Source organism: Enoplosus armatus, chromosome 20 (assembly GCF_043641665.1).
Source record: "Enoplosus armatus isolate fEnoArm2 chromosome 20, fEnoArm2.hap1, whole genome shotgun sequence".
Taxonomy (NCBI): Eukaryota; Metazoa; Chordata; class Actinopteri; order Centrarchiformes; family Enoplosidae; genus Enoplosus; species Enoplosus armatus.
Genome location: NC_092199.1, coordinates 5,445,628 through 5,457,538, shown reverse-complemented (window position 1 = coordinate 5,457,538; position 11,911 = coordinate 5,445,628). Strand labels below are relative to the sequence as shown.

Here is an 11,911-nt window from a genome sequence, read left to right as displayed (position 1 = left end):
ATGGATGATGAGGACGATCGCCATCTTCTGGATATTTTAGGGTAAAAACCTTATAAAACTAGCATTTATGTTGTAGACATACCTTAACTAATGAATGGATGCACTGACATTATGTCACTAGGCAGTTCACAGTATGGCTACACATTTTTTTAAAACAGTGTTAGGCAATATTATATGGCTTCCTCTTTGAAAACAATATTTTTTCTGTTTTGTTGAATTAGGGAAGTTGATAATCTAATGGCCCTTTCACGAGAGCTTTATTGTTAAGCATTTTCTATCACTATCACAAAAAATTTATGTTGTATGAAACCTGTTTTAGGTTTGTTCTAGGCACCTAAAAATCTCTTCTGTACCCTTTTCAGAGATGTGGATGCATTGAATGATTATCTCCATGGCAGCAACAGCAAGTCTGTGAGTGACTGTTTCAGAATGTATTCACAGTCATTCCTTACCTAGTTTGTCTGAATAGTTACTTCACTTTGTTATTTCTATTTTGTTCCTGCAGATTGAGGAGGATGATGTAACAAATGCAGCTTATGGGTCGGATGGATCCTTCTTTGCTAGTGACACGGTGAGCCTACCTGTGATTATCTTGAGCCAACAAAAGCTGATTTTTGTCTATGATTAGATATTTAGTTACTGATGATGGATTAGGGTCATATTGTTATGATCATGATTTGTATGGGGATGATCTATTCAACACCAAGGAAAGTTGCTAGTGAACAAGTATCTGAATATGTGAACCCAGTTGGTCCTAATCAGGGGAAATACACTATTGTATGTTATTTTGTGAAGAGACAAAAATGATGAACCACATGTATAGTTTCCTCTTTTGTACAGGTGATGAAATGCATCACGTATGTATGAGACAGACCTACAGGGAAAGCTGTCTTAAATGCAGGACACATGCAAACAGTTTTCCGCTCTCTGCTCATTTTCTCTAAATGCTTCATTTAGGCTGGCTCCAACACTGGCCTCAAAGATGGCTCTTCTTCAATGGGTGAATTCGGGGAGGATTCAGCAGGGGCAGGCCTCCAGCTCTCCAGCAGCCTTTCATTTATCGAGGATGAATTGGGGCCAGGGACATCCCCTGGAGGGGTGGATCTCGGGGGAGAGGACCAGCCCTTCGACATCCTACAGAAGTCTCTCATGGAGGCCGACATCACGGAGCAGACGTTGGCCCAGGAGGCCTTATTAGACTCCCAGCCCGCTCCCACTCTAGTGCAGGCTCCTGTTCCCTTCCCCTCCCAGCTGGTCTCTGGGGGTTATGGAGGTGGAGTGGGTGTGGTAACCACGGCGACAGCTGCGTTCCCTACAGGCCAGTTCCTGCAAGGGGTGTCCCAGCTGCCCAATGGCTCTGCCCAGCACATCCAGGTGTTGGGTTCATTTGGGGCGAGTGGTGGTGTGATGACTCTGAGCAGCCTGGAGAGATCTCCTCAGATTGTGCTGAGGCAGGGGGCGCCTGTAGCTGCAGCAGGGACCACAACAGGGGGGCAGGTGTTCGCCCCTACCCAAGGGCAGGTAGGCCAAGTAGGCTTACCTTTCAAAAACATCCCCCTTCAAAACATTATCATCCAGAGAGGCCCGGGAGGGACCCAGACTCTTGTCAGACCTATCCAGCCTAAACCCCTTCAAGCTGGGGCTCAGACTGTCTACAGCCTTGGTCTTCAGCCCACTCCCACCACCATGGCTAATGTAGTTAACGCTAACACTGCTACTCCTGGGGGACAGTACACAGCCAATGGCTCCATAGTAGTGCAGCCGCCCCTGGAGCAGCAACAAGCACAGGCCCAGACAAATATACCACCTGGACAGTTCTTGCTGCCCACCTCTTTGGCGCTCACTCCGGCCAGCACCATCCACAACGGCCCTGCTGACCCCAACTCGAATGCTCTAATTACCAGTCAGAATGCGGTGCAGATTGTTGCGGGGCAAAACTTCACTGCACCACCAGGAGGCCAGCTAATTTTGAATCAGGGAGTAGTTGGTGGGAGTCAGGTTGGAGGGGGTGTAACTCAAACATGGACAGGAGTTACTTGTGCGAGCTCCGCCCCTGTGCAGACATCGTGCGCTCCTGGGCGGCTGACTCTGGTCGGCCCAGCGACGGCGGGGATTGGCGGTCAGGGCCAAGTGTTGGCTGGACCTGTTCAGCGCCTTCTAGTGACTCAGACTCAGAATTGCACTTCTCTGTCCCCTTTACCTGGCGCTGTGACACAGGAACAAGACTACAGACAGGTATAATCGCAAGTTACTGGTGGTATTTCAGCCATTGTGACCCGGTTTTGCTCTCACATTTGTGTCTCTTTTCTGAAAACTGTTATCTGACTGATCACTTTCATTTCAGAATTCGTCATCACCTGCCCTCAAACAGGACAGACAGGTGCAGCTCAGCAGCATCCATGGTAACCAAGGCTGATGAATTTTGTCAGTGATGTATTGAAATGTAGTCTGCGGCACTTTGACCTAATGAGGTTTCTTTGTATGATCTCTCTTAGCCATGACAACCATGAGTCAAGATTCAACGCTTAACTCTCAGGTATTTCACTCATTCTGCACCACATTGGTTTTGCACTCATGTCGGTGTATACAGAAGATGGATTATGCCAATACGGACGATATTTGAGGTATTATGACAACTTTGGTATGTATGCTTTCTCTTATAGGTCAATGCTCAGAAGAGACCTGCCCTTCCTCCACTTACAAGAGGAGGAATGTGAGTTTTTTTTTACTCACTCTGTATTATTTTGATTTCTTTTTTTAATTTGTCATTGATTGTCATTAGTCATTAGTTTGTCATTCAGCCATTGAAGGAGCTTGTCTCTTTTTCCTGTCATCTCTATAGGATGTTACAACAGTTGAGGAAGGATCATGCTGGAGTTCAGACCCCAGATCAGTGTCGATTCGCTTCAATCGAAGATGCACTGCAAAGACTCCTCCCTTACCACGTGTTCCAGGGGGCTCCACCCAGCCGGGATGAGTTCTCACAGGGTACGACCTTGAATTTATTAACTTTAACCTAAATCTGCAGGACAGGCAGGAAACTGCAGCCACGGAGTGTTGCCTGTATGCCTGTATTTGCTAAAGGAAAATTATGTTTGCAGAATTAAAGTACCTTTATTAAAATAGAGTTTCACGTGGTTTTGTTTACAGTGGATGAAGAATTTGAGGTAGTTGCAACTCAGGTGCTGAAGAGGACCCATGCCATGGTAAACAAATACAGACGGCTACTAATGGTGGAAGCTGAGGTAGGCACACACACGAGCAAATGGTTGCCTACATACATGCGACTCATGTTATGACATGCACAGGGCTAACAGGTTGCCTCTCCCTTCCCTGCAGCGTTCCAGTCCGTCATCAGAAATGGTGATGATTGACAGGACCTTCAACCAAGAGGAGCGCAGCAACCTGACACAAGACAAACGCATGGTACTAGTAGATCCAGGTAAAATAAAAAAGGACGAGTAAAGCCATTTGGAGCAAATCATTTTCTACAGAAAGGTTTTATTTAACTCTTCCTCTCCTCTCTGTCTGTGTTATAGACAGCTTTATGGAAGACTTCTGTTGTGGGATGAAATCCAAGCTTTTCCAAGATCCCCTCCCCTCGCTGCCGTTGTCCAGCTGTAGTTGGAATCAGTCAGACAGAGGCTCTACTGAGCCATCGTACAGGACAGACTCCCAGTCCGGGTATGGAGACCCGGGAGGGGGTGGGACTGTAGGACCAGGTGCTGCAGATAGACCCCACCCGCCACAGTTAGAAAACAAGAGCGTCCTGGAACTGAAGAGATCCCAGCAACACTACGGGCCCAGCAGCGCCGCTGCCAACAGCCTCACCGCTGCCAACAGCCTCACCGCTGCCAACAGTTATCACCAAGTTAACCCCTCACCTTTTGCAGCAACGCCAGGTGGACAGACACACTACCAGGTGTCTCACCACCTGTCCTCCCGCCCGACCCCGCCCCAGTACCCCCCTCAGCTCACCTCACCCCCTCACCCCGACACAGACTCTGCTCTAGAGGCGGCAGTCAACAGCATCTTGGAATGTTAAGACTGATGCTCATCATCCCTGATAATGTATGTGTCGACTTCTTTTGTGTGTGTGTGTGTGTGTGTGTGTGTACGTTTCTCCCGTTGTAATATTTGTTGTACTTCCCCACATCCCTGTGTGAAGAGAGGTTAACTCGTCTTTCAGGTCTGTTATCTTTGTGATACCATCTCCGGCCATGTAGCATGTATTTAGTTTCTTTTTGGTTTATTTTTTGAGTTTTTGAGGCATGACGTAGGAGTCAGGGACTCCGTCAAGGTGCCAGGTGAACACAGGCACTTAAAATGACCTATAAAGATCCGGGAATGTGTGCAATGCAATGGACAAACAGATGGAAAATGTTCTTGTTTTGTTTATTTTATTATTTTAAAAGGGTAGGGTCTACGACTTCAGTAGCTCGAATATAAGAGTGTCCCTCTCTTCACACACACATGCACACACACACACACACACACACACACATACGTCATTAATATTTTGTGCCAGTTGATTACCCCCACTACCTATGCTGAAAAACAGGGATGAGGAGGAGGGACAAAATGATGACTCTGTGCCTACTTGTAGGTTTTTAGTTTGAAGTGTTTACATGAAGAAGCTCTAGTCAAAAATAACCCTTCATTCAGTTCCTTCCTGCATCACAAACATGCACAGTGCGCACACACATGCTTTAGTACAATGTGTTAAGTAGATTCATGGTTCAGAGGTGTAGATTTCCTTTAAGGCAAGCTCAGTAGAGACACATTCACATAGACAGATTGCACTAAACATACTGTTGCTTATTTCAGGAACTATATGAATATGAGGCTCTCGTCGTATACAGTGTACGCTAGGCTAAACAGAATGTGAACATTTGGAGCTGAACCAAAATCTATTTGCCTGCTTTCAGCTGCCTGCAACAAGGATAACCTCTTAATCACACTAGAAACCAGTCAAACTAGTCACATAGAGACATATAGTAGTGTTACTGTACTCAGCAATGCTTTTTTTCTTGTGCTTAAGTCACATTTTCTTTGGCATATTTCTTTTGTACCTTAAAGGTATGCAAGCCCCGACACAGGACACAAGACAAATCTCGGTATCAACAACTTTTATCATTTCACAGTGTGTTTGTGTCAGGGGAGCTCAGTCCTCAGATTGAGGAAGATACGTTACAATGTGTATATATTTTTTATTTAGATTTTTATTTCCTCATTTTATTTTATTTTTTAGAAATGACATTAAAAAAGATGACTGTTTTTATTTGTAGTGATGTGTTCCCCGGCTTTGTGAACATGACAATATTGTCATTAGTTGAAATGACCTCGGAGGGTTCGTTGATTGTACGTATATTTGTCTGCCTTCTGCATACAGTCTAATGAGATATTGATCATATCCATCTATGCTTTACTACCTTGACATGTCTGTCAGTGTGTGTGTTAATCTGCATACAAACTGGTCTATGACTATGTTTTCATGTAGTTCGGTTGTTTGATTGCCATACTCTTGACTTTATTCCCAAGTGTTTGCTCAGTCCCCCAGGATGTTTTTCTCACTTTCCAATGTTTCTTTTCAAACATTTCTCACATATCCTCTCATCTCCCTCTCAGCAGCGCAACCAAAATTCAAAATAGGAGAGAGTGTGGTCTCGTCCAGAATCACCGTCAGATCTTAATGTCTTTGTGCTGGTGACAACAGCTCTGCGACTGTAGTGTAGAGCTGCAGTGCTTCTTCTGAAGCTGGGGCCTTTTAAATGTCTTGGGTTCCCACTGTGTCCTGGTTTTGTTGAGTTTTTGTTTTAGTTTTTAGAACCAAAACTTAACTTCCTGTGATATTTCACCATAAAGAATTCATCCTAAATACTGAATTACATTTTTGCAAATAAATCTACAGAAATCTTCACTGTGGTATAAACAAGAAAGGGCGGTTTCTGCCAAAGCCAACACAGTACCAAAGCTTAGGTTAAATGTGTTAAGTGCTGCTGGGGTTGATTCTGGATAGTCACCTTTCTCCTATAAGCGTGTCTGTGAAATATGCTTGCCAGTAGGCGACAGGAGCAGACAGAAGGCCTTTTATATGGGGTGATGGATCTTGTGTGTGAGTGCCAGTGGCCATCGCAGCCCGCCTGTATCTCTGCCTATAGACCTCTTCTATCTACCAGTGCACTCTGACAAAACTGGGCTCTCTGCTTTGAAAGCAACTCTCTATTGACATGTAAGAGTCGAGCGAGATTTGTTATTTGCTCCTTCAGGTGGTTGTTGCAAGACTTTGTGCCTCTATAGCACTTATATCCACAAGAAAGTTAGTTTTAGACTTGCACAAAGTAGGGACGTGTCCAGTGTTGGTGAAACATTGTGTTATCTTGATGCATATCAGTGTCTGAGGGCCTGGTGGGAACATACTGTGCTTTTTCTCCCCTGTTTTCAGTGCAGAGATGTGTTTTTCTGCCTCCATTTTCACTGTTGTTTTGTCTGACTTGATTTGTATAGTTTGTTGTTTTGTATAAAAATGAAAAGTGAAACACAAAATATTTATAATTTTTGTATGGAGAAAAAAAGAAGAATGTAAAAAAAAAAAAAACGAGAAAATGGAAATTATTTTTTATTGTGTTGGCTAAGAAGAGGCGTCAGGAAAAATCGTTACAAAAATACTGTCATTTCTTCATTTGTAGCTAATGTGTGTTCACTACAGCAGCAAAGAGAGTCAACAATAAATTCATTTTGAATACAATAAGAAACTGGTCCAGTGCAGCTGAGAACCTCCTTCCCTCCATTACTATTCTGTGAGTGTTCACATACTGGCACTGATGGACTAAGCGTGCACAATAACAACATGTGACAGGGGAAGCATTTGAAAAGAAAAACAGATTTGTAATCCTCTGCTACACAGATATGATCTTTTCATGAATACTCATGTCAGGACATTTTGAATTTCATGTTTCTCTACATCTGGGCTGCCAGAGAAAGTTACTTTATCAAGTTAAAAATCATTCGGTTCCCTTAATCCTCTCATGGACCCCAGCACCAATGCCTCTGCACAAAGGAGCTAAGAAAACTCTGCATAGCAAACATTTGACTGCCCAGCCCCTTCTGGTTTTGATAACACAACACAACAATGACACCTAGTGGAGCCCCTGGGACACAGTGGGACTCCAACACATGGCCTCTGATGACCAAAAAACCTTAATAAAAAGTCATTTTTAGTAGTTCTCTGGTCAACATTTTGAATTCCCAAACTAAATACAGATACAAAGCAAATTCAATAAGATAAACAGATAAGTAAATAAATACTTTTTACAAGCCACAGTAATTTATACAGGATGCCATGGTGCCAATCCTTTGAAACTGGAGTCAGAATCAGAGTCTTCCAGTTGTTAAAGCAAAAGTTTGACATTTTGAGCAATGCACTTATGCACTTTGTGGGGAAGAGTTAAATGAGATGACCCACACCATACTCTTTAGTGTCCATTAAATATGAGGCTACATCCAGCAGCCAGTTAGCTTAGCACAAAGACTGGAAACGGGGGAAATAGCTAGCCTGTAAAGATATAAGGTGTTAATTTGAGCTTCAAAGGTGTCCTGAAAAAAGTCCTGAACCCTCCCTCTGCCAAAGCTGCCGTTTCCTCAAACGGAGTCACGCTTGTCCAAACATCTTCCCTTGGCCTTAGTGGTACTTCCTCCAGCGATCACGCTCTAGAAGAAAACAGCCATCGACATGCCCAGTTATCTCCAAATCTATGTAGCCCATTACATAAAACAACACTGAGACTAATCCACACACTTACTTATGTGAGGGTAACTCCAGATGTAGCTGAGCACACAGTATCCTGCTAACAACATGCCCAGTCCACCCACACCACCTTTCTTCACATCAATATACCTCTTGTGATACCACTGCCAGCCTGATGGAAGCACAGAAGAAGAGAGGAAAAACATAAATGTGAAACTTCATATGCAACGTTACTCAAGACATAAAGGAATAGTTTAACATTTAGAAATAGGAATATTTGCTTTCTGGCTGAGAGCTAGATGGAAGAGATCAATACAACTCTCATGTCTGTCCGTTAAATACGAAGCTACAGCCAGCAGCTGGTTAGCTTAGCACAGCACACATACTGGAAATGGGGTGAAACAGCTAGCCTAGCTCTGACACTTGGTTTTACAGGGAGTTATGTGCCAAACTATTTCTTGGCTGGGAGCAGTGACTTCCTTGAGGTTTAGCTGGAGTTTGAAGATCACAAATTGCAATTTTTATACTTTTGTTTACTGTACGGATTAAACAAACATGATAAAACGAGTATATGTGTGCTCTTTAGAGATGCTGGCAGTTGGATTTTGTTACCTTCAGACTTGTTGTTGTCCCCCCCCCCATTTCCAGTCTTTGTGCTGAGCTAAGCTAATCGGCTGCAAGAGTGGTATCAACCTTCTCATCTGACTCTCATTACCCAAAATGTTTGATGATTGCTTTAAAAGCATTTCATCACACAGAAAAACACAAACAGTAGGCCTGCTGGTGTGATAGTCACCTCTTTGCACCATTTCCACTACATCTCTGGGATGACTGGGGGTTTTACAGGACAGCCACTCAGGCAACTCCCTCAGTCTCACCTGTCCAAGACTCCGCTGCGTCAGAGCACCTACAGTTCAAGACATCCATAAAGATCTATGCACTGACTTTTCACAAGGGCTGGGTACTGAATTTCTACACTAGTCCTACGTTTAACTACCAACACCAAAGCAATGCTTTTTCAGTACTTCACTTTGAGGAATACAAACATGTTTTTCTACGAAACCCTTTAAAATATTTAACTAAAGAAGTTCTTAAATGTTGTCTAAAAACTCTAAATAAAGTACTCATTTACATCACAAACTTAAATCAAAGAATAAGTAAACAAGACTTTGAATCTGATTAGTTTTTGGTGCTTCAAACACATTTCAGTTTTTACTGTCAAATACTGACCTTTGGTTCCGTTATCAGCAGTGTTTTGTTTCCTGATCTCAAGCTTTGACTTCTCCATCGTCAACCCATCAGCAGCTCTCAATGTCTCCACCCTCGCCGGCAGAGTTTGTGGTGCGAGAGGGAAAAGATTTGGGCTGGAAAACTGGGTGAGTGACGGTGATATTGTGTGGAGTCCTGCTGGATATTGTGTGGACGTGGCCTGGCTCACCTGGGATGACAGATGACCAGAGAGGAGTGGAGCTGCAGGGGAGGTTAGTTCAGGCTGAGGTGGACCTTCGTGGGGGATTAAACATGCTTCTTTAGACTTTGAACTTTTTCTCTTAACTGATTGTAGCTCCTTATGTTGTGAACTGGTGCTGGGCAGCTGGTCTGACAGAGTTTTAGTCGTTACCAAGCAGCTATCAACATCTTGATTCCCTGTTGGGAGAGGAAGTCTGAGTTTGCTTAGATCATCAGTAGTTTCAATCTGGCTAAAGATGCTTTTCCTGCTGGACTGACGGGGGGCGTTAGCTCGGCCTAACGTGGCTTTAACATCCTGGAGGGTAATCCTGGCCAGGTGACCACTTCCTGATTTCAAGAGCACCTTATTCATAGATAAATCCTCAATTTCCCCCTTGTGGTCCACACAGAAGTCGTCTCTTACACGGGGTCTTGCACTACTTTCATTTACTTTAGAGTCCAGAGAGCTAGGGGTGTCTTTGGTTGTGGAGAGGGATTGTGCGGCTTTCTTCATCTTTGACGCCTTCACTTTAGAGGCACCTTTGGGTTTCGTGTCCACGGACAGAAAGGCAGGTTGGGCGTTGTCTTTTACTAAGTCTTTGTCGGGATAAATTTTGGTCTCTGTCTGCGCTGTGGTTCTGGAGCTTAGAAGATCTGCCACAAATGGTGTTGAGCCTGAAGGCAGGTCCCCTGAGGCAGATCTGGTTTCCTCAAGTGATCCCTTAGAAACCTGTTTGGACTTTGCAGCTTCTATCAAAGCACGGAGAGTCTTCTTTTTGGGCTTGGAGATGGTGGGAGAGATGAGGGACTCTGTGTTAGGGGAGGGCATGTTGGCTGTCTTGATTTGCTCAGACAGCTTCAGTTTCTTCTTCTTAGTTGATGGTGGAAGTGATGCAGAACTCAGGGACAATGACTGTGGCGAAGATGTTGCTGGTGATGATGACTGTGGTGGTACTGGTGACACCTTTTTACTCTTCTTTGGTTGTGGACTTGCAGTCATTGACAGCGTCTGAGTGGACTTTTCCCCCCTTGCTGTTGGCTCGGACGAGGCTGCGGCCAGCTGAGAAGATGATGTTGTCTGACTCACCGTAACATCGTGTTTGGTTGGAGGTGTTTTGGAGCTCGCTGCTGCCTTACAATGCGGCAGGTGACTCTTCAACCTTTTGTAAGTTTTCCCACAGAATGGGCACACCTCTGTGTCGGAAAAACAGTGATTGATTAATCAATTGTTTTTTTCCCATAAAACGTTAGAAAACAGTGAAAAAAAGCCTCAAATTACCTGTATTATCTGAAACTCAAAGATATTCTTTTTACTATCATACATATGGCAAAGAAAGGTGTGGAAACTGCACATTTGGGAAGCTGGAAGCAGAAAACTTGGGGCATATTTGCTTGAAAAATGACTGAAACGATAAATCAATCAATAGTTGCTGATTAATTTCTGTTGATCGACTACCATTTTCAGCTCTAAATATGTGTGATACTATGAATACTACTAAATATCCACCAATATCTGATCAAAAGGAAGTGTACAGTATGTATTATTTATTGCATGATGCCCATTGTCTTTGCTTTATGGTTTGACCTTGTCATTGAAGGAAAAGTACTTCTAGAAGAACTTGCAGTAGCCTTTTCTACTGCATTTCATCATTCAGCAGTGCAGTAAGTAAGACTCACATAATAACACAAACACATAAAACGTAGTCTGTGATTAGGTGAGGTGACGTGTTCGAGTTTGTGAATGACAAACAATTTTGTGACACTTACCAGAGCTCATTTTGCACGCGTCTGTAAAGCAGCCAATCAGGGTGAAGCATGCTCCATACGTTTGAACAAGGAAGTTGCGGCTACAGTAACGTAAAGTGACATCAATGATCACATAAATACACAGTGGTGTCACTTGGAAATACTTTTAGTTTAGACACGTTTCCACATTCAGGTTCGTGACAGTTACTGTGCGAGGAAAGACCCTTTGGGTAGCGCGTTAGGAGCCTGAGTGTAAATTACTACAAATTGTTTGCTTTAAATTATTGTTGTATAATTTATGGGCAGATTTTAAACTGGATCCCTAACAGATGGGTTAAAGCTTGGCTGTCTGGCACAGTTAATCAAAACGTGTATGATCATGTAGTGATGATGTGGCTCGTCGACTTCCTGTTCTACGTCGTAACATGAGATGATTCACGCCTGCCTACTTCCGCCTTCGCGTAAATCCCCGAACATACCGCTAAATATTTTGGACGTAGTCAAAATTCACACGAACTTATTTCTGTTACTCATATTTCTGTCAGAGGGAGGTTTGATTTGTCCACAGCAGTATTTACGATATTACAGGTGAAACTGTTTCTAGCTGTGATGAGAGCAGAATATTGGCCCTTTCGTTTCCACTTACTTGCGGTTTCTCAAACTTTTCAGCTACATCTTCCGCGGATGGAGTTGCTCAGTTGTCATAATGTTATAATGTTTTATGAATCAAGTAATATTTCTGTTAAGTATGCCATGAGCCATGTCTGACTTTTAATTTGATAAGAATTCTCTCTAAGATGACACTAAAATGTACATCAAAATACAAAGAAAATTGGAGGAAACAGATACACAGATTTCAGAGATGATATGGTTCAAAACATACCTCATATGCATTTATAATTTTCATAACATTCATTTAAAACATATTTTGGACCCTGAATATTTAACTATCAGCTGAAGAATGTTTAG

At 43.3% G+C, this 11,911-nt stretch overlaps 2 protein-coding genes across 2 annotated transcripts; one reads left to right on the top strand and one right to left on the bottom strand.

Annotated features, from left to right (window-relative positions):
• On the top strand, positions 1–4,213 carry bicral (BICRA like chromatin remodeling complex associated protein). The gene is made up of 12 exons (XM_070927171.1): positions 1–41; positions 363–411; positions 506–571; positions 958–2,235; positions 2,345–2,402; positions 2,496–2,536; positions 2,664–2,713; positions 2,843–2,988; positions 3,151–3,245; positions 3,340–3,442; positions 3,540–3,860; positions 3,903–4,213. Exons 1-12 carry the CDS (start codon positions 1–3, stop codon positions 4,043–4,045), a joined length of 2,391 nt encoding a protein of 796 aa, XP_070783272.1. The 3' UTR covers positions 4,046–4,213.
• A 3,332-nt stretch (positions 4,214–7,545) lies between these two features.
• On the bottom strand, positions 7,546–10,973 carry LOC139303598 (mitochondrial nucleoid-associated protein 1). The gene is made up of 5 exons (XM_070927446.1): positions 10,964–10,973; positions 8,978–10,390; positions 8,544–8,654; positions 7,803–7,919; positions 7,546–7,710 (listed from the first exon to the last, which is right to left on the bottom strand). The coding sequence occupies exons 1-5, from the start codon at positions 10,971–10,973 to the stop codon at positions 7,682–7,684; spliced, it is 1,680 nt and encodes a 559-aa protein (XP_070783547.1). The 3' UTR covers positions 7,546–7,681.
• Between the last annotated feature and the right edge of the window lie 938 nt (positions 10,974–11,911).

Coding starts and splice junctions, on each gene's coding strand:
- bicral (XM_070927171.1), top strand. CDS start 1: ATGGATGATGAGGACGATCGCCATCTTCTGGATATTTTAGG. Junction 42..362: donor CATCTTCTGGATATTTTAGG/GTAAAAACCTTA, acceptor TACCCTTTTCAG/AGATGTGGATGCATTGAATG. Junction 2,236..2,344: donor AGGAACAAGACTACAGACAG/GTATAATCGCAA, acceptor CTTTCATTTCAG/AATTCGTCATCACCTGCCCT.
- LOC139303598 (XM_070927446.1), bottom strand. Junction 8,655..8,977: donor TGCTGATAACGGAACCAAAG/GTCAGTATTTGA, acceptor CTTGAACTGTAG/GTGCTCTGACGCAGCGGAGT. Junction 7,920..8,543: donor AGTGGAAATGGTGCAAAGAG/GTGACTATCACA, acceptor TGCTTCCATCAG/GCTGGCAGTGGTATCACAAG.